Here is a 22,706-nt window from a genome sequence, read left to right on the forward strand (position 1 = left end):
TGCTTATTAAAATTACCATGAATTACAACATTTATTGTCAAAATTTACAATAATTTACATATGAAATCAGCAACACAGGTTCTGAAAGATTTAACTGATATATATGTGCCATGTCTTACTGTGTTTAACTGCGATTCTAGATGATGGTTGGTGAAGATGATTTGGAAAAATAAAGCTTACAAAAACAAAACAACTTTGAAATAAAGATTACATAATTGAAAATCTTAAGGGACAAGCAATACCAGAACAACAGCAGAGACATCAAAAAAGTGATCACGCTGACACTGCTTCATTTTTTGAATGTTAAAAGAAGTTGTTAAGCATTACTATAGACGGTTATTGACAATCCATGTCATCCATGTCTTATTCTTGTAGAGTCCTCACAGCGCCAGCGTGTCCTTAATCAGCCTTCTCATGGTGGTGCTTACAGAGGTGCCCAGCGAGTCAGTGATCTGATATGTGATTTTGTAAAGATATGGCTGGACATCTTTGAGACTAGTGTCAAAAACATTGTCCACTTCAGACTGAGTGGGCATCTTTGGCAGGTATTCGTGGCGGTTTATGACCTCCACAACGTTGATCACCTTCTCCCCCAGCTTTTCACCCACTTTCTCCCTGCAGATCTGTCTCTCCTGCTCATTGGCCAGGTTGACAACATTAACCTTGATGCTCCACACTTCCCAGGGAATGCACTCATCAGAAAAAGGCCAGCGAGACTTCTTCTTCTGGTAGAACTCCAGGGAGATCTGTCCCATGCCGTCACTGCCAGAGTTGCTCAAAGCATCCTGTAACCAAAGCAGATAATACAGCTCAGTCAAAATTACAGGCCTCCTCATACATGGCTGTCAACAATCACACGTTATAACTACTAATTACCTTGAATTCAGACACAGCTTTTCTGATCACCCTGTCCAGCTCCTCCGAGGAGACTCGGACAAAGGTGAAGTCGATGAAATCACAGTCGATGTCCAGCGTGCCCACGGTGCCGATGGAGTAGGTACCTTCCTTTTTGTAGTGAAACTTTCCTGTACTGCGGTGCAATAAAATGGTGTGCAGTAGAGCCAACATCGCCTCTTCCACCTGCCTCGCCTCCACTGTTACCTCAAGAACTTCGGATCGACAATTCATTGTAAAAGTCTAGTTATTTCCATTTATAAGAGTCAATTCAACGGCGGTGACGGTAGCTAGCAGCTTGCTCACGCTAATGACGAAGGTATACTTTGTTTACCTCTACAAATGGGTGGAGACTATCCAATACAGTGTCTTCCTGTATATTGAATATCTTATTTTTTATATGTAAAGGATAGCCTACCCGCACATAATTAAATGTATTTAGCGCAGGGAAATCGCAGCAGAACCTACCTAGCTGAATGTTTGCTACAAATGGGACAAGAGGATGTTGTAATGATGAAAATAGGAGGACAAACTACGGAAAGCCGCGCAGTTCAAAATACCTTTTTCGTGTCGTTTTTTCCTTTAACTTCTATTTTTAGATTGCATTCGGTTCCTCTAAAGTTGTAGAGAAATATTCCTAATACAAATATACAAGAAAAAAATTACAATTTTGGGTCAAACGTTTCAGTTCACACAACCACTCGACGAAAACAAACGCTTACTCAAGCCGCTGTGCATGCTGGGACTTACAGTTTGTGCCACATATCCGTTTCCAAACGGTAACTTTGTACAGTCAGACTGTGCCGCAGACCGAGTCCAGTGGGTAGGACTGCGCTCTTCGGCTTCAGGATGTTTCCCCGGGACTCTTATTCGATATATGGATATCGTCTGGTGGAGAATTACCACAGACTTTGGAAATAAGTGTTTTTGAGAAACTTTGGTGGCTCTGTAGCTAATGAAGAATAGCTAGTTAAGCGAACCGTGGTGAAGATTAGCCAACTAAGCTAACAACCATATTCAATGAGAGGAGTGTGCTATTCTGCATGCTTATTGAACCCACACTACCATTAGCTTTTTGACAATGGTGTAGTTTAATATAGCCAGCTTGTTTAGCTTGATACCTCTGTTGGGCTTTGAGAAGCTGCTACATACAGTAGCATGGATAACAATAAGCATAATTTGTATTGGGGGCTGTTATCAGTCGTGGGTGACTGCCTTCATTGATGTCGCCGTTCCCTTTACAAACAGCTACTATGAGGTTGCCAGGAAATTTCTCAGAGGAGGTGTGCTAAGCTGTGATCATCGTTTTCGTTTGCAAAGAATGTCCGACTCGGAAAGTTTCAGTTCGTATTTTGGTTTGGAGGATCCGCAGTGGCTGTGCATGGTCACACTGTTCATTGCATCCCTGGTTACTCTGGTACTGTATTTCGTACAGTATTTCCAACATGGGATTGTAGGAAATAAGCGGAGAGCAGCAGAGGACAATGCGGCGAAGGAGGAGGAAGCCGCCGCTTTGCTGGGATGGGCGCTGTCAATGAAAAGCTGGAAAAGTCAGTGGAGAGGAGCGTGGTTCAGGGCTTTGAATGACGAGTCGAGGAAGCGAGAGGTAAGTCTCATGATCACCCAGCTGCCACTCCACAGTGTGACAGGTGACTTCAATAAAAATGCAGTCCGGCTGTGACTGGGTTACATAATCTAATATCTATGATTGCATGTATATAAAAGCTTTGGAAGAGTCAGATACTTCAATCAAATCTCCTAATTATTGACACCAATATTCCTTCACATTGCACACTCGGAAGCTTGAAATTTGCACCTTCTTGCACAACCTTTGAGCCATCTTTTGTCTGTTCTTGGAATTATCAAGTCAGAACATCTGCACTGATGTTGCCAGTGTGATACAATATGACCCACATCATTGCTCAATCGTCATTAATTGGCTTCATCATTCCAGATCCGTGAGTTGTGCAATAGGTATTTGCTGTTGTTGTAAAGCTTCTGTCTTCCTCCTCGTCAGGGTGGTGTTCTGTTGACATTTGAAGAAGATGGTCTGGAGGCATCAGAACTCATGCTCAGCCAAGTATCCAGCTTTCAGAAGTCTGCCAAAAACAAGGTACACTGGCAGTACAGTCTGATTGGTTTTTACTACAGTTGAAATAAATGTACCTACAGCACTGTATGTTTATGGCTGTTTTGTGATGTCCCTTTCCAATTATCAGTGTATGTGTTTATCCTTGGGAGATATCTAGATCTGATCCTTCATTCACAAAAGCGTGTCCCTCAGTTCAGTCTCCCCTTCTCAAATTCAGTGGAAAGGGAGTTACTCAACAATCAGTACTGCATTTCAGCCTGCAGCAGGCAAGTGGTGACTCATCGCCTCGTCCACTTTGGTAAAGGCATTTCCCCCACTAATTTAAATTTTGCTAATTAATCTACTTAGCATTTGTTCAGGACTCCCCGTGCTCATTATGTTGATCAAAATATGCTACGAATGTATACTTGCGGTCAAAAACAGTTCTGAAGTCCTTGCTTGCTCTTTTTTTTAATCATTCATGCACATTATGTGCCAAGCTGCTGTAGAATGGGTGGAAACTAAACTGACCGGAGGGCTTTTATTTTTCGGAGGGGTCAGATAGGGACCAATTGCATGCTGTGTTGTTGTCCTGGTTGCGTTTGCAATGCTCCCAATGCAGAGTCAGCCCTTTCTTTGTGATCATCATGATATGGACCAAAATACCAGGTGTTCTGTTGTTGAGTGCGACGAGTTTAATGAACAGAGGCTTATTCTTACCCGTGTGTGTGTGTGTGTGTGTGTGTGTGTGTGTGTGTGTGTGTGTGTGTGTGTGTGTGTGTGTGTGTGTGTGTGTGTGTGTGTGTGTGTGTGTGTGCATTTTTAAGAAGCTTATATAGCTGTCAAGCTCAGCACTAAGGAGGAGCAGGCAGACAGGAATGCACCAGCACCTATGTTTAGGATTCCCCTTACAGTGATCTAATGGCAGACTAGACTCTAAGACACTCACTCTCTGCTGAAATTAGATTGAATGCACTAAAGCACAGTGTTTCAAATAAGAGAATATTTTACAGTTGGTGGTAGTTTAAAGTTGATTTCCATTGCAGTGAAAGTGATTTATTGTGTTCATAGATGATTGAGTATGCTGATACTGTTTTGGAAGCAGGTACATACAGCATGCTGTCTGTTATCAGAGTTCGGTATAAAGTTCTCCTCAGGCAAATATGTTACTTTTGATTTTTTTTTTTTCAAAAGTCACTGGAAACACATCCTTCTTGATTAATTGCAATAAGTGTCTTGCACACATTTTATGTGTACTACACAGCAATATAAATTTATTATCAGTGACACATGATAGTGAACAGTTCATTTCACACATGAATCCCTATACAGCACCTTACTGTTCAGTACAAATTCTAGAGTTCTGCCTTATTTGAATTTCATTTAGATTATGTGGCGTAACTACTTGACTTGCATGCAAATGCTGTCACTGCCTTAGCTCTTATATTCTCAGTAGATTTACCTTCCCCTCATGCCTCACTTTGTCCTCCCAACAGGCGGCTTGCTGCAGTGTGGTTGGGGAGAAGCTTCAGTTCTCTCTGAGTGCAGCTTCAACAGCCATGGCAGCAGCAGATCCTTGTAAATACACAGTCTGTATAGCTCCACTGGAGCTGCAGGTAAAAGCTCTATATTTGTTTCTGTTAAAGTCATGGATTTTACAGCAGTAAACTCTGTTCATTTGGGGTTTTTTTTGTAAAATACCAAGGCCTCTGAAAACAGAGTTACATCCTTGGGAAATGATTGTGGTTTCGCTCAATGGGAGATTTTATTGAACATGATGTGCTGCCCGACATTGGCTCTCTGCTGGCAGCAGCATTAGATTAAATGGTTGGGGTATCTTTCTGTGCTTTGCAAATGTCCCACAGATCTCATTAACATCCATGTCAGGCAAACTTCCAGTAAGACAGGCCCACTTTGTGTACATTTGCATTTGTCAGGGGTTGTCAGGACACAAGACTGATGAAAGTTCTAAAACAAATGACTAAAGCCTCTCTGTTCTTACCTGGTCATTAGTCATTTATCCTACTCACAACTGACTATGCTCATCTCTTAAGTTAAATATTTCTATTACTTACGCACAGTCTTTCCTAAACCTCCTGTTCCAGCTGTACACTGAAATGCAGTGTTAAAATAAAGTGGAACATAATGTGTTGGAATATGTAGCAGGTTCTTTGCATTAAGCTTTTGTGTTCCTAGCTTCAGTATTAAAGCCTCACCAATGTATCGATACAATTGGATATATAAGCTAACCCAATTGTATTAAGGCTATTTTTAAACCAGTAAGGTGCTTGTCACCCCTTTAAGGTCATTGTGCCATAAATACCACCTGAGCGAGAGGCTAGGAAGCTGAAGTCAGGATTAGAGTTCCACAACCAAAACAGATCTGCCCCTATTTGTTTTGATCGTGGATCTGTTGTTGTTTGCTTCGACATAAAGGGAGTCCGGCTCTCTTTTTCACTCTCACTGTTTGAGCTTAGTCTGGAAAAGTCAGAAGCCCTTTCTAATGTCCGTCCGCTGGAACATTTGTTAGTGTTTGACTGATTCCATGCTAGAATGCTCCTGGCTCATCATGCAGTGGGACGTGGAGAACAGAAGCCCCCGGCAGTTACAGTACATGGACAATAATACAGCTGGTACACTCAGGTGTGCTGCTCAGTGTACTTTGTCTTTGAACTCACTACTGTACCACATGACCAGCTGCATGTGATGACTGACAACTACGTCGTGCTAATGCAATATTCTTCTTGAAATGCAAGCACAGCATTTACAGATGATATGACACGGCAGACACTGCGTTCTTAGTCAGATGGTGTGTACCACTGACTATTTAAATAGCTAAATGTTCTGTACAGGAACTAAATAACCAATAATAACAACAACCGCAATAATAATAATAATAATAATAATAATTACTGTTATTATAACTAGCCTTTTAGTTTAGGTTGTTTGTACAAACAGATCCAGGCCCTATCAACATAGACTGTAATGCTGTTTTGGATCCATTTGAGCATTCCTGGTACGATCTGACGAGGCCTTTGTTTGGCATCACAGAGGCGGCTGTTCAGTCATACACTGGAATCCAGGCAAGCAGGGGCAGGAAGGCCCAGTGTCATTTTGTGCTTCTCTTATCTCTCCTCCCTGTTAACTTTCACATTCTCATAATCTAGGAGTTGTACACCTGGCTGACTTTCCTAAGAACCCTTTTTCCTGTGTGTGAGCCTGACTAAGTTTTTTGTAGTGTGTATGGTGGCTGAGGGTGAAACAATACATTTTATTATTAGTTATCAAGGAAACTGATAACTGAACTAAATTTGGAAGACCACAAACTCCAACACAAAACTTTGTTGAAATGCTTTTGTTTATTGATTATCTTTCAGTGTTATTAGGCTGTTACTTGTGACATGTAATCAATCACATCTCGCTGTGGGCGCAACATCGCTCGCAACCACAGATTGGTGCCTACATGATACCGCTAGGCGGCTGCATTAGAGGAATTTAATGATACCGGTAATTGTTAAAATGCTGGATCCAGTCATCAGCCACACCAATAATCTGTTTATCTGTCTATTGCATCGGTGTTCTCTTTAAGATTAAAAACAATAATTTTGTAAGTCAAATTTTCATTGATGATATGATGTCCAATGCCTAAACGGCTAAGAACAGCAGTCCAGACAGTCGACTCTCAGAAATCTGTTCTTACAAATTGTGTCACATCAGATTGAACACACGAGTACCACTTCAGATTATCCACAGAGTTCAATTTGGAATTGATTGACAGAATATTGTATCCAACATATGACAAAGTGTCTTCAGCTTCAGTAAGCATGTTAATGTTGCTCACTGCTTTCAAAGGTAGTCAACAACTGAGATGCATTATGTCAGATGTTCTGAAAACTGGTGCGGTAGTGACACTTTAACAGTTAATGGTCTGATATTTCTGCATTTCTGTCATCAAACAGCATCGCCTGTGATTTGTGTTCGGATGAGGGGTGAAAAACCAGCAATAATCCTTTTATTTTGTTCCCTCACACCCTCCCCACATGCTGAGTTGCTTTATGTTTGGTATATTTTGGTATATTGATATCAAGAGGTTCACTTTCATCTTATGTGAGATTCAGTATCAGTAGAATTAGTGTAGACTGTGTGAAACATGACTACCATGGCATCATGAGGCGTTATTCGCTTTCTCTTTCTCAGCTTCATCTGCACATGCAAGAAGCTGAAGATGAGGTCAAGGTGAGCTGGGGAGTGTCTCACCTGGAGACAGGGGAGTTGCAGGTGACCCCCACATTCGCCCAGGTAATTTCAACATTGCAGATAAAATGACGTTCCCCAAGCAAAGAAAAAGTGCTGCTGTACCTACACAAAATGTTCATGGTTTTACATTGTGTAAATGAGAGCACGATGTCTTTATATTCATTGTGGTATAACGAAAACTTTAATGATTTGTAAGATGTCAGTTGTCAAAGTTAAAAGTTATTTGGATTAACCCAGTTTAAAAAAAAAAAAGCTGAAAAAATGAATAGAACAGTAAGAGTGGAGAAGATGTTGTTTTGCATTAGGTTTTTTTACCCTCCGCGAAGCAGGTTATGTTTTCAGTTTGTCACAGTAAGTTTTTAACGTGTGTGGTTGGTCTAATATCGTCATGTCTCTCTCTATCAGGACAATGCTAACAGTTGCAGTGTAGCTGCCATAAAGGAGCAGTTGAGACAACTGTTGTGTGCGATTCGTCCCTCTGTTTTGCTGAGCTGCAGGCCTGCTCAGGCCTCAGAGGTCAAGGTGAGTGGATGATGCAAGTCAGTCATTCCAGGTTAGTGTTTACAGAGTCGTGCAATTTAACAGCCCACGCCTGAGTGTATGCTTTTCTATGCAAGCCTCAGACAGCAACTAATTAGGATGATTAATATATTTATATTTCGCTCAATGATTACTGCAAATATGTGGCAACAGCAGCTTAGCAAGCTTAACAGAAGTGTAGTGGATTCATATTTGCAGCATTGAATAATGGTCATCTAAATCCCAGTGTGGGACCTTCGCGCTCGTCCGTAGCGACCTGAAACTCGGTAGGACGACTCGTCATTACGATATCTACATCTCTTCAGTTTGTGCACAAAGGATAACATGCATGTACAGTGTAACAGCACAGTGTTTTGACGCACGCACATAACGGTAGCGTTGCGCGCGCGTGTGACGGTACCGTACGCTTCGCCGCCGCTTCGTTTCGTCGGTCCCGACTCGCTAGGGCAGCCCGAACCGGCCGCGCGGAATTCGGCCGTCGCCCGGGATCTTTGTGCACAAAGCATAACATTCATGTACAGTGTAACAGCACAGTGTTTTGACGGCGGCGCCGCCGCACGCACGTAACGGTAGCGTTGCGCGCGCACGTGACGGTACCGTACGCGTCGCCGCCGCTTCGTTCCGTCGGTCCCGACTCGCTCGGGCAGGCCGAACCGGCCGCGCGGAATTCGGCCGTCGCCTGGGATCGATCCGGCGACCTCTGTCTGTACAATTGAGAGATGGCCTGGCGGCCATCCCTCGCAATTGTCCTTCGACCTTCAAAAAAATCCTGGATCCAGACGGTGATCCGGATCAACTCCAAAATCTAATCGATTGTTACTTTTGCTCTTCTGGACATCCTGTAAAAATGTGGTGAAAATCCGTCCATGACTTTTTGAGTTATGCTGTTAACAGACAAACAGACACACACACACACAGAGACGGACAGACAAACAAACTCCGGTGATTACATAACCTCCTAGCGGAGGTAATGATTTCTTACCAATTTTAAACAAGGAATAACTTCTCGGTTCTCAACCTGCAGGAGGCCGCCATCTTGTGTCATTGCGCATCACTTTCGCGCAGGTTTCAGTTTCCGGTTGGGGTTCGTGTGGATGTTGAGCGATGTCGATTCCGACTCTAACCATTTATTTATATTTATTGCTTCGGTTCCCAACTTTCCTTAGGGGTCTCGCTTCGATCACTGAATGACAGTACAGAGGGGGCTATAATGGATAATGAAGAGTTTCATTTCCGATTTTTCTTATTATTCGATGTTTGGAGGTTCGATTCCCACATCTCCACACAGGTCTCAGTTTGGATCACACAGGTTATTAGGGCAGACGCTTGGGTTTTGTTATCAAGGAATGTTCTCAGGGATGATGTGGTCTTAGGACTTTTTTGGTATGACATTTTTGTGATATTTTTGTGCTAACTTGTCTAAGCCATATTTGTTCTTGTTGGTCAGAGAGACTAATGATAATATGAAGATATTAGTATTGGATATGAAGATATATAGACTTGGTATGATGATGATGATATTATAATATCTCATATTTGCTTATCAGAGATAAGTTTATTTTAATGTTAGATAGATGATACTAGTAATAATGTACATAGTTGTTATGTTAAAAATTATCTCAGGATGATGATCTCAGTGCTACTGGAGGACTTGATGCTACATTTAAATTTTCAATGTTATTTCTGTAGAGTTGCCATATTAAAAGTGATCATAATGATCTCAGGATGATGATCTAAGTCTTACTGGAGTGTAGTATTAAAGTTACACAAGATATAATTAAAGATTTTTAAAAAAGTGACTTTTTAATCAATTTTATTTTTTGCTTCAACTAAAAAAAAAACGCCACGAATTACGGACGACCAGAAATTTGTACGGACTACCAAAAATTTGGATTTGGCAGGAGTTGGTCGTCCGTAATTTGCTGTACGGACGACCAAGGATTTTGACGAAGGTCCCACACTGAAATTCTACCTTAAAGAGTGAACTGATCAGAGTTTATTGTGCTCACACGGATCCGTAGAAAGGTTTTTACTGGTGTGCTCTTTGCCTGGCCATCACATGATGTCATGGACACGTGTTTCTGATTAGATCTTGAACTATGTGTTCACTTTTATGGTAAATGGTACTTAGAAATGTATAAAATCACAGCATGACATGCAACAAGTTTCTTTTTTTTCCATGAATATACTTCTGTAGTTAGTATTACTGGGTTTCAGCATACATCAGTTTTTTAGTGGACTATTTGCTTGCCTGCTTCACTTCAATACAGTTCTGATAAATGCATATTACCGGTCAACAGGTCCCAAACTTAACTCTTAAAATCTCCTATTTCCCAAACGACTTGCCTGATATGAAATGGAGAATAGACCAGCCACCTATTTGAGATGCATTAAGTGTTGAATAATTCATTTGTTTTCTATTTGTTTTGTTGCTAATTGCTGTACCATCATCTGAGGTTGTCCAACTGAATTCTGTGGTTTAAAGTTTTGAAATGATCAGTACAATACTGAGTACTAGATGATCAAAGCCAGTCAAGTTCTGAAAAAGCTTTAGGAAGAATTGGAAGACCAATTCAAAATCAGCCTTTAATGCAGTTAAAAGTTATTTATGCTCAAAATTAATCAGATACATTGATGTGCTAATGTTTAAAAAAGTCTAATCAGAGAATCCAATTTTGATCTGTCAGGATTAAAAATGCATAAACAAATTCTCAATAATGCAAATTCTAAAGCATTTCAATTTGAACTATTTCTAATGCAAATTCTCTATTGTCAAAATTTGTCCAATGCAAATTATGGACAAGAGAACCTTCCATCAACATGGCTGTTTTGCATTGAGTCCTCCAGTCATGTTCAGATTACATACAGTCCCTGACTAAAGTCTTGTCGCTTCTCTTAAGTTGTAGGAACAACAAATAACAACTGGACTTGTAGTTGATCAATTGGAATCAGAAATGGCTCATATGAATGACAAAGCTTCTACATTATATTTGTTATGCCAAAATAAAGTTTTGTATCATTCATTGAGTTTTATCATTTAATTAGGACAGAAAGGTCAGATTTTGCTTGGACAAAAGTCTTGTCGCATACAAAAATAATGTTGAAATTATACATATACTTTATTCTGAATACATAAATATGCTATAAAAACATCAGAACATTAAGTCATAGTGTCTTGCAAAAATGAATTAATATTGTGTATGACTTCCAGAGCTTGGAGGACTGCATCCATACGTCTCATCAATGACTCAAATAACTTATTGATAAAGTCATCTTAAATGGCAAAGAAAACAGTCTTGCAGGGCTCCCAGAGTGCATCAAGATTCTTCGGTTTCATCTTCCAAGCCTTCTCCTTCATTTTACCCCAGACATGCTCAATAATGTTCATGTCTGGTGACTGAGCTGGCCAATCCTGGAGCTCCTGGACCTTCTTTGCTTTCAGGAACTTTGATGTGGAGGCTGAAGTATGAGAAAGAACGCCATTCTGCTGCAGAGTTTGCCCTCTCTTATAGTTTGGGATGTAATGGGCAGCAAGAATTTCTTGATACTTCAGACTGTTGATGTTTCCATCCACTCTGCAGAGCTCTCGTACACCCCATACCGGATGTAACCCCAAACCATGATTTTTCTTTCACCAAACTTGAGTGTTTTCTTGGTGACTCATGGGTCAGTGCGGCTTCTGCAGGATTTAAGGTTGATTGGGATGCAGTTCAATGGATGATTCATCAGAAAAATCAACCTTCTGCCACTTTTCATTGTCCATCCTTCCTGCAAGCTGTGGACCTTGACAAATACAACACGATTTTTTGTTTTCTTCTGTTTAATGCTGGTTTCTATGCACTAATTTGACTATGGAGAACTCCGCGTGAGAGAATTTGACGAACTGTTCTTGTAGATACAGGGATTTCTGGCAACCAGTTCATGTGTAACTCTGTTGCAGTTGAAAAAGGGCTGACCCTGGACTGTCGAAGCAACAGATGCTCTTCTCTAACAGGTGTCTGCCTGACCTGGGCTTGTCATAAACATCACCAGTTTCTTCAGATCTTTTTCTTGTCCTCTCTACTTGACATTTGGATACATTAAAGCTGTCTGCCACCTCAGCAGCAGACTTGGTCTTCAGGCTCTTGATGATCAGCACTTTGGTCTGTGGTTGGATCTTTGGCATGCTGTCGGAGTCAGGTTGAGCTTCATGTGAAGGTCTTGTGTCTTGGATTTCTTTTTATATACACCTGGGAATGTGTCAGTTACAGTATTTGTCACAGGTGAACTTCTAATCTGTGATTGGTTGAATCATTTAAAGACATGACAAGACTTTTGTCCTTGCAAAAACAGATGTCATGGGCTTTACCAAGACGTGAACATCAGGACACTTTATGACGAGTTCAATTTGCACCCAGTTATTAATGTGAAAGCCGTTGACATTAAAATGAACCATTTTTTGTGAGAACTGATTGATTAGAAATAAAGTTATATGCCATTTAAGGTTACTATATCCTTATGCGACAAGACTTTTGTCAGGGACTGTAGTTTTGCTCCCACCGAAAATTAAGAGTACACTTAACATTAACAAATTTATGAACATACTGCAGCTACCATCTAGGATTACTATAGTTTGACTTTTTTCTTTCACATCTGATTATCAAAGGCCTTTGATTATTCATACAACAGTGTCATCACAGGATTGTGCTATTTCTAGCTGAAACATCTGGGGATTACTACTTTGCTTACATCGGTGCTCTTATGTTGCAATCAGTAGATCAATTTTGTGGAGGTATTTACTTATGCACTGTATGGTTTCTCCAATAGGAAGCACACAACAAAGTGGTATCACCCCCAAAGCCCCCCCGTGCCCACGACTGGAAGCTGCTAGTAAAAAACATCCGAGTCACACTTAATCAGGAGGAAGATGCTGCAGGTTGGTTGCATGACTTCTTATTCATTTCTAAACAGCCACATTCTGATGACTTCACTTTGTCTTTTTCTACACTTTCACACACCAGGCCTTTGAAGAACTACAGCTACATCACTGAGTGATAAATCTAATAATGTCAAAAGAATGTAAACAATTCACAGTTGCTTTGTGAAAGATGTATCATGTTTTCTGAGTTTAATTTCTTCAAGTCAAAATTTAACAGATTAGAGATGTTTGTGTCTGCAAGTCAAAAGCAAAAAGACAGAGGCCTCTGGTTAGATGGCATTGTTATTCAGCTTTAGCATCAAAAACAGCAGTACTGCCAATGGGATCAGCATGGAATGGCTAATAACAGGAGACTGATTAACAAATAATGAGCTCCATGGTTTATCTGCACACATGTAAACACTATTCATCAGCCTCCAAACCAATCATATTAGGTGGAGCCTAAAGCCAAAGTTTTTTAATGTCATGAAGGTTGTTCTTAGATCACCATGGTAACTTATAATGCATAGCTAACCTTGTCTGGAGGATGCTCTGTTCAAACTTGCTTCATAGGTCAGTAACCTGGAAAGAACCACAATCTTTGCTACACTGTGGGATTAGTATTTTTATTAAGGGATTTATTTAGACACATGCATTCCAAACTTATGTCCTGAAAATAGGAGGAGCATGACATGTGTTAGTTTGTTCTGTAGGACTGCATGTCTGATTATTTCTGCGCTTGACTCAGTGTCTCTGCTGGCTGCTTACAGCTTCATAGTGACACCAGGATGCCACTACACTCAGCCAAAAAATATTCAGGTCATAACCCTGCTGAAAACTTTTTTTTTTTCCCTTTTGTTTTGTTGTTGTTGTTGTTTCTTTTTGCTCTTTTTGGTATTGATTTTTCTCACCAACTCTCAGCTAATCAGCTTATTTCCCCAAATGCCTTACTACACTCCTTTTATTTACATTGCCATTATAGATAGATTGATAAATTAGACCTTTATTGATCCCACAGCGGAGGAAGTTTTAGTGTCACAGAAGAAGAAACAGTACAAAGAAAAAGAGCAGCACACAATGCACACAGTGCACAGATGTAAATAGGTGCTTTCTCCTTATAGAAGAAATATGAATATAAATGTTTACAGAAAAAATTCAGTGAAATTGCACATAGTGTCCTTATTTATGTTTTTATTGCAGTTTGTTAGTGGGTGAACTGAACTACTGGGAGCAGGCTTGATTGAACAGTCTGACTGCAGCAGGAAGGAAGGATCTGCAGTATCTCTCCCTTAGACACTGCGGGTGAAGCTGTCTGTCACTTAAGGAGATGCCCAGTGATGTTACTGTTTCCTGTAGAGGGTGGGAAGTGTCCTCCATGATAGACAAAGGCTTTGTCATCATTCTCCTGTCTCCCATCAACATTGTAGTACATGGAATGACTTTAAGTCTCTATATATGGGTGTTGGTCAGCCCTCTGTGTCTCATCTGTAGCTGCTGTAAGACTCCTGATTGGTACAAAAAAAGGGAAAGCATTACACTTGTATTAGCAACGTCAATGGCTATCTGTTAAATGCAGAGCTGATTTTAAGTTTCCTTCATTTGTTTGCAAAGTCAGTCATGGCTTGGCACATGGGTACATTTCAGAACTGCCCTTCTTTGTACCTCTGTACAGCTGCTGTTAGTGTTCACTGTTCCACCATTGAGACAGGTGGGGGATCGTGACTGTGGTGTAGCAGCTCTAAAGCTTTGGAATAGATTCTTCAGTCAGTCTTTTCTCTTCCATTGATATTTTTAAGAATTTAAGAACCTTGTTTAATGTTTCATAATTATTGATTTTGCCAGTTTTTAATCTGTGGTTTGACTTGTGTTTTTTCTTTTGTACGTTTTTTTTGGCATTACCTGTTTTATAAACTGTGCAGCACTCTGGTCAGCTGACATTGTTTTAAAGTGTGCTATATAATACATTTGATTTGATTTGCAAGAAAAGCTTGTTTTTTTTACTTAAGAAATAAGGCAGATGTTAATTAAAAGAAGTGGGACTGTGCTTTTTAGCCTGGTTGCTGATTTACTCTGCTAAGTCTCCTGGAAATCTGCTGTTTAAAGCTAAACAATGTCGGCAGTGTGTTAGTAATCAACATACATCAGTACCAGCACGCCCAGTGTTGCACATAAGTGAGATTCCCTTGTGATCAGAGGAAAACGAGCACAGCCGGGCTTTGTGAGGACAGTGTATATTTTGAGTTGATGAGAGGTTGTTAACATGATTGTTCAGTAATGAGACCTTAACATCACCCACAACAACTGTGTTTTGGTAGTTCCTGTGATGAGTCATTCTCTACTCATGAGTCAGCAGACTCCAAACATCCTCTTAAGCATTTTGCCCAACACTTAATATTGCATAGCAGAAACATGACACAGCATTCAACACATCGCTATACATTTTCCTGCCTTTAAGTGTAGAACACCTTGTCTCAGCTTCACTTTACTTGTGAGACCTCCTGTGGGCTTGAAGGCAGATCCAGAGGTGCTGCAGTAGATGCTCTGTCTATAAGGCTCTTGCTGATCCTGCATTCATTACCACACAACAGCTGGCTTGTTTCTACTAGTGTGTAATAAAAAAAAAAAGCTTGTTCTGTGCTCTGGAAGACCAGTACTTTCTGAGTCCTCTAACCCATATATAATTCATCATGTATACAATGTACGCTGACTCCTCAGCTGTCCATTAAAGTGAAGCCGTGGAAGTGACTGTTGCAAAAGTTTATCTCGCAGCAGCACATTTTATGTGATTGACTGAAGAATTTTAAATGAATATGTGGTCAGCTCTTGGATCACAGAGTTGTTTTTTTTGTGACAAGCACTCTGACTGAGTTGCTTTCTGCTGTGTTTGTAGGCAGCATGAATCCTCTGTGTGTGCTCCAGTTAGATGATCCTCCACAGAAGTTTCACACCTCTGTTTTGAAGAACACAACCAGTCCTGCCTGGGACCAGCCATTTATCTTGTAAGTTTAGTCTGAGATACCATCACTGTCCTTGAAGACATGACATTTGTTTTTGCAATTACATCATGCAGGAGTATGTTAACATGTCCAAATATCTATGTTGTTTTGTCTCACCAGTGAACTGAATGGACGATCAAAAGAGCTCAATATTCAGTTGGTGAACGATGGACAACCTCAAGAGAGTAAGGAAATATTTATGTGGTATTCAATGCAATGAAGAGTTATTTTGTTCCTGAGCTTTGACTGTCACTTGCTTTGGTACTAAAAAACTAAATTATTATTTTTTCTCTCTCTCAGATTCCTCACTAGGTCAGGTTTCAGTGCCTTTTGATCTTGTAAAGAAGCAGCCCAAAGGACAGCAAACATTTGCACTCATGACCAAAGACATCGTTACTGGATCACTTACTACTGACGTAAGGACATCATCCCAGTTAACACTTGGATATGATCATGTTTGCTTTAACTTAGCAGATTTGGTTGATTTTTTTTTTTTCATCTATCTTGGGATTTTATTCACACAAAGTTGGAATATAAACTTGAATTGTATCTTTCAGTTTACCTACATGGAGCCCAGTGAGGTGAGGTCCTGGCACCCTCCTACCCCAGCCTCCAGTAAGAGGGTGGAGATGGACCGTACAGTCATGCCCTGTGGCACCGTGGTCACCACCATTACAGCGGTGAAGAGCAAGCCAGGTCGACCACTCCCACCGAGCATAGGTACAGCACTGGAAACTGTCAGACTCAACAAGGGGGCAAGGATGACTCTTATTCTGAAAAGATATTTGTCCCTCCGTTGATATACAATAGTATGTCAGTGGTGCTGAGAGCGCAACACACTGCGACTTTATAGAGAAAATTAGGAACCATCTTTTCCAATCTGACAACACAGCATTTTGAAACAAAACACTGCAAATACCGAGAACAAGCTGCAAATAGCACAGACTATAGTGGAAATGTTTCCAGGGCAAAGCTGTTGTTGCTGCAATGGTGACTCATGAAGTTACTGTATCTGTCATTTTTGTTAGAAAATGAGCTGGTGTTGGTTATAATAGTTGAACTGCATTATTCTTACATCATTGCAGTGGTCTGCTGTTACACCTGGAATAAACCTACATACACCATATTACACTACATGTATACATCAGTATGTTGGTCTAAGTGTGATAACCAAAGTTTAAACTGACAAATATTCAAACCTCCCCTCCAGGGAAGAACAGATTTAGCCCAATCCTGTCAACTTGTAGGGTGGGAGATTCTGTATAATTTTTTTATCTTCAGAATCGCTTTCTGGTTTGAACATGTCTGATTGAATTACTCCAATCTTAACATTTGAAAGTAGTTTGTGAGGAGAGTCATAGGTGAGCTGGTGTGTCTGTGCTGCAATAAGTGGAGAGAAATGTTGGGACTTCACAGATCTGCACGTTCCCAGAAAAAGCAAAGCTGTAGAATTACATCAAAGCAATTTTATGTCCTCTTGATACATGGAGATGGATTTTTATGGGGTTAAGTACCCCAGTGCACAACATCCAAAAAGATTCTCTGAACTTCCAGAGCATGCCCTTGAAGTGGTCTCATGACACACTTTTTTGCTTTTGCAGATCCTGCCCAAAAAGCGGTGGTCAACAAGCCCAAGCTCGCAGAGCGTCGTGTTTCAGAGCAGGTGTCTATGCTGGGAGGAACCGTCAGTAAGGCCCTGTCCTCCTCTGACACTGAGCTGCTGATGCTCAATGGAACAGACCCAGTGGCTGAAGCAGCAATCAAACAGCTCCACCAGTCTGCCAAGCAGAAGCTCAAGTCCCCAGTGAAGAAGAGCACCATCATCATCTCAGGCATAGCAAAAGTAAGGATGAGCTCTACCACTAGCAGCTCTTCACTGCTGCATCATACTGTTTCACTAATTCACATCAGGACAGCAGTTTTACTTAATTAATATAAGAGGGTTTAAAGGAGTAGCAAAAGCATTGAAGCCCAAGTGTGGCCAATCTAAACGATTTGCTTCCAGTTAAAGACAGTGTCCACCAACACTTTTATTGTGTTTCATAACCTGTGGTTTATCAGACAGAGATCCTAAATGAAAATGCATGCCTTGTTTGAAGCAGGAAGAAGCTCATGCATTTAACAGTTTCCATAATCACATTGCCAAAGGAAATCTGACTTTAACAGTAATTGATTTTTTAAAATGCGAATATGCTTCATTTCCCAGACGCCCCTGTCTCAGGATGATGAACTGGCTCTGATGGCGGGCTATGCTGCAGCGATGGATGCCTCGATGTCAGAGGGCAGCTCTACTCAGGACATGACCACAGCAATTGCGTCAGGGACCAGTAGCCTGCCAGAGGTGTCTGAACCCCAGGAAGGCCCCAGTGGAATAGGCCGGCCTCCAGAAGACTGGGAGAGCCAAACCGGAGAGGAACTAGACCATACCTCGCTTTCCATGTGTGTGTCTGAGGCGAGCTGCAAGAAGAGCAGAGGTGAGATCTCAGAGAGGGGACTGACTGGCTCCCTGAACTGTGGATGGACACGTTGGTAATTCTGGTCTTTATAGGAGTAATATTTTTTAGTTTACTTTATCCTCAAATAAGATTTTTGCCTAAAAGGTACAAATTGATGAGTTTTCTCTGTGATGCAGTCTGTTTTTGTGCTCTTTTCTCTCTTTTCTTCTTGAACTATCATCACTGCCATCTTAGAAGAAAGCAGTGCTAAGCACACATTATGTCCTGATGAGTAAGTTACTTCATGAGTTACTTGTAGTAACCCTGGTTCTCTAGTATACATCATTTCTCCTAGCAGTAGAGTAGATAACACAGTTTTTCTATGCTGTTTTTCTGTCAGATTCATTAGGTAGGTTATTAAAATCACTTATTTATGTTAGTGTCTTTAATTTAGAATTTAGATGTGTAGTGGGGCTGCACAATATAAACTAATTGCTGTGAAGATTTTGGCATATTCACTTGCATTCTGACACACTGCATTAAGACTTTTTATATGCAGTAAAATATTAGACACATAATAAAAATCTGAGTTCTCATTCTGCAATATCAGTAAAAGCTGTTTGTTTGTATATTGTTCAGCCTTTTCTGAAGCAGTGTGCTACATATGGAAAATACCGATGTCTCTTTCTTCATTTGTCATTTATCCTTTTGATAATGTCTTCATTTACTTTGTTTTGTACTAAGATAATCTACAGACAGTGAGGATAACCCAGGTACTTGCTGAAAGTGAGGAACGATGTTTGCATCCAGGCTGGACTACACAGCTGCTCTGTCTGGGTACATTTAGGATGTGTTAGCTGGTGATTAAACTCAGTTTTACTGAATGAGCCTCACTATCCAGAGCTGCACAGAGGAAAGGCTAATAGTAGAAGGTATAAATGTCTAATATACAGTATATTCATACTTCTGCACTGGTGACAGCTATGGTTTGTCTTTTTCTCATGAATGTAATATCTCGGGAACACTGGCAGAAAATTTGTATTTTGCCCGAAATATTTACATTCAAGGACGACCAGATTAAAATTCGTTGGTCACAGGTCAAAATCTCTGTGATGAATAGATAGAAAGAAAAATAATGACATTTTATATCCAGACTAACTCAAATTCTGTGCCTCTGCTGTCTTCATATTACTGCTCAAAGACGAGCCTGATTTTTCTTTGTCATTTCTTTGCTTTGAGTGCTGTCATCTTGACCTCATCCTTGACTCAGACAATGTTTAAGATGCCTCCCTCTCCTTTTTTCCCCCCTTTTTTTTGTTATAGGCAGCTTCCTACAGAAGAGTGCGAAGCTCTTCTTCCGGCGGCGTCACCAGCGCAAAGACCCGGGGATGAGCCAGTCACACAATGACCTGGTGTACCTGGAGTCTCCGGCCGCCGTGGAGCGAGCCAGCCGAACAGCCACACTTAGCCGCATGCTCAACCGCAAGAGTAAGAATAAGAGCAAAGCCAACGGCTCTACCTCCATGGGGGAGCCACATGCGTGACCTCCCCGTCCTCCTTGCCCTTCACCTCAGTCCCTCCCACAACAGCTACCATCATCACCTCCACCTCAGAGATGCACTGGCTAACACCCTGACTAACCTGCTCCCCCTAACGCCCGACTTGCATACTGGGGCTCCTGTGTTTTGAAAGGGAAGGCAGTGCAGGTGGAAAAATATCTTCTTTTACAGCTGTATCCTGCTTAAGTGCTTCTCATATGAAGCAGACATTCCACTGAAAGTGTGTGCATGTGTGGATGAAGGTATCCTGTCCTGGATTGATGGAATTTCAGAGGATATTATTTTGCATGTTTCTTTGTATTTGATTTTATGCAACATTTTGAAATCTTTAAGTGCTTTTATGGCCTTAGTACGACCTGAAGGGACTGATATGGGCCGCTGCTTTACCTCACCAACGCTGAGGGCAACCAGAAAACTCTCCCTGCTGTAAACCGTGAATTTCCTGCGGTGGATCAACAGGACCAAAGATGAAGAGCAGAGTGGTGTTTGTATGATTTGCACAACTCTAGTACCTTTGATTTAAAGTGCAATGACAGGAGCTACTCTTGTGATAGAGACTCTTCTGTATTTCTTCATGTTAAATAGAAATGTTCACAAAGGGAGATGATCTTTTCTTTGCACATATGGTCCATGTGGGAGAATAATACGACTACTTTTTGACACTAATATTATGAAATAATTTGTCTGAAATCTTTCCAAATTTATCCCAAACAAAACTAGATTAAGTATGTAATGTGCATATGAAAGCTGTAAAGCCGAGCTATTCAAAATATGATTTATAGCTAACAAAGACAGTAAATTGAGTTGTTTGGCATGTACAGAGATCATGTTATCGTCCTTCTCCGGCTGTTTAAATAAGGTAACACCCTTCTAAATGTGCAGCAGGCCATTCTGTGCTTCTTGCAGTGCTTTCAAATGATATGCAACTTTCTCCTTGTCTTCCTAAAAGATTCCTCCTGTACACTAACGTTATCGGCAGGGTTGTTAATGTGTCAGACGGGAACTGAATGAACCTTTATCCAGGGACTGTGATGTTACACGCAGCCATACATGCCGCATTGATGAAACTTATTCTGCGCTTATTTCACTCCTGCATTACATTATCTGAATGGAACAAACATTTTTTTTTCTGTCATTTAATGTTTTATTGTTTTTCAACGATGTAGTTTTGAACAAAACAAAGTGTGAACACCTTTTGGGAGCAACCAAACTCATGGGCTGCTTTTTTTTTAAAATCCAGCTAATGATTGTATTTTTTTGTGAGCAGCTTATTTCTGTACTTCATGTTAACTACTGTTCATCAATAAGTTATTCTGCTCAGAGAACTGATGCAGCACGGTGATAGACAGAACCAACAGGTTGCCTTACAGTTATTCTGAGGATGATGTCGCAGCTGCTCGAGGCTTTTTTCCCCCCCTCAACTTGACAGGACTTTTAGGTCCAGACGCTGCACCTGCTGTCGAAGGAGGACTAAGAGACTGTAGTGAACTGTTGGAATGGCTCTGATAGACAAACATACCACTGTGCTCCTGCATCATCAGCAGCGTCTATAATCAAGAAGCCTATGCACATAACATATCTGATAACCGAGTGTTTACATTATTAGACTATCTGAGAATTAAAAACACTCACTTGTGACAACACTCTTCTGCAGATACGGTGTGGGAGTCTTTGTGTCTCGGTGTTTACGTGGCAGTGCGATGGTGATCTTTCATCCACCATCACTGACCGTAGTGTAACAAAACAAGCCAGATTGAGGCAGGAAAAAAAAATGCTTCAATCACTCAGAAACACTTAAACTCTGAGGAACAGAGGAGACAACGGGTTGTTTAAATCACGCTTGGTTTCAGAGCCCTTACAGCAGCCTGCAAGCATCAGCTTCTCGTGCATTTGGTTAGCAGTAGGGCTGTATGTAAATAATAAACTGCTTCCCGATGTTCTTTTAATTTATCCGCTCTGTTTGTGCACAACAACTTGCTGACTGGCTGAACGTCAGCCATATCCCTGTAGGGCCTGTCACTAATATACACATCGAGGTATTTCATTTTCAGCAATAAATATTGATTGAAAAACTGAGAATGTGGTGACACTTTAAATGTTGAGGCCGTCGTAAATTCTCCCTCGTATATCTTTAAGTCTGTACGTGTGGCGATGCTGTTTCCCTTTTTTAATTTTCCAGAGGCTTTTATACGTGCAGAGGCATCCGCAGTGGAAACTTACATTTACTGAAGTACATTTTTAGGTACTTGTGCATTATTTATATATTTACAGTGTATGCTACTTTATACTATGCTTTTCATAAGGAAAGATTGCGCTTTTAACTTCGCTAGATTTATCTTAAAAGCAGCAGCTACTAGTTATATTGGCTGATTTATTTTTTCAGACATACATCATGGTGCACTGTGGCTTGGCAGGCACACAAGGCAAGGGTTTGGATTTTTTTCCCACTGGAAATTTTGAGTGTAAAACCCTTAATTTCCTGTGTTCTTGTAAATTTTTATGCACCATCTGTTCCTTTTTGTTATCTGTTTATGATACATCTTAAATCAATTCATCAAAATTCAGAACACAGTTGACAATCCAAAATATAATATAATGCATGAACGCAGTAAGGATGACAGGCATTCTGTCTTGTTTTTCAGTATTTGTTCTCTTGTATATAACTTTTCTTATTTTATATTATCCCTGCCTAATCACCACACATGTACCCATCCTTTACTCTTCTGCTCTCCTTTGTGTAAAAGTGAAGCTATTTATCAATGATAAATGAATTATGAACCCCTAGACAACAAGATTTAATTCAACGTTCAAAACTTTCTACACATTTAGAATGTGTGTGTGTATGTCGAAGAAAAAGACCTGCCTATCTGACGTGTTTTTTAATAGGTGTTAAAGCTTTTTCAGATTGTTTCAGGGGTCACATACACATCTTCTAAAGTTTGAAGGGATGTATCTTCACCTATCCAATGTGGAAAGGAAGAAATCTCCCTCTGGTAAGTCATTTTAGTCTGAGATCTGGTCATTAGTGCAAGCTCTGTTTTATTATAATGAGTTTAA

The 22,706-nt window shown here is 40.6% G+C and overlaps 2 protein-coding genes across 3 annotated transcripts; one reads left to right on the forward strand and one right to left on the reverse strand.

The window, feature by feature from the left end:
- Positions 1 to 12: 12 nt before the first annotated feature.
- atg101 (autophagy related 101) lies at positions 13 to 1,523 on the reverse strand. The gene is made up of 2 exons (XM_022199353.2): positions 877 to 1,523; positions 13 to 785 (listed from the first exon to the last, which is right to left on the reverse strand). Exons 1-2 carry the CDS (start codon positions 1,126 to 1,128, stop codon positions 381 to 383), a joined length of 657 nt encoding a protein of 218 aa, XP_022055045.1. The 5' UTR covers positions 1,129 to 1,523; the 3' UTR covers positions 13 to 380.
- Positions 1,524 to 1,645: 122 nt separating this feature from the next.
- LOC110954697 (C2 domain-containing protein 2) lies at positions 1,646 to 21,302 on the forward strand. 2 transcript variants are annotated; one of them, XM_022199352.2, is made up of 13 exons: positions 1,646 to 2,500; positions 2,912 to 3,007; positions 4,462 to 4,581; positions 7,163 to 7,264; positions 7,628 to 7,744; positions 12,569 to 12,677; positions 15,550 to 15,658; positions 15,776 to 15,840; positions 15,956 to 16,071; positions 16,213 to 16,375; positions 17,257 to 17,498; positions 17,862 to 18,129; positions 19,414 to 21,302. In XM_022199352.2, the coding sequence occupies exons 1-13, from the start codon at positions 2,216 to 2,218 to the stop codon at positions 19,632 to 19,634; spliced, it is 2,013 nt and encodes a 670-aa protein (XP_022055044.1). In that variant the 5' UTR covers positions 1,646 to 2,215; the 3' UTR covers positions 19,635 to 21,302. The 2 variants fall into 2 exon arrangements, with proteins under 2 accessions (XP_022055044.1, XP_051793380.1); XM_051937420.1 differs by lacking the exon at positions 19,414 to 21,302 and adding an exon at positions 18,346 to 19,407.
- The last annotated feature ends 1,404 nt before the right edge of the window (positions 21,303 to 22,706 follow it).

This window comes from Acanthochromis polyacanthus, chromosome 17, assembly GCF_021347895.1.
Source record: "Acanthochromis polyacanthus isolate Apoly-LR-REF ecotype Palm Island chromosome 17, KAUST_Apoly_ChrSc, whole genome shotgun sequence".
In the NCBI taxonomy this organism is placed as follows: Eukaryota; Metazoa; Chordata; class Actinopteri; family Pomacentridae; genus Acanthochromis; species Acanthochromis polyacanthus.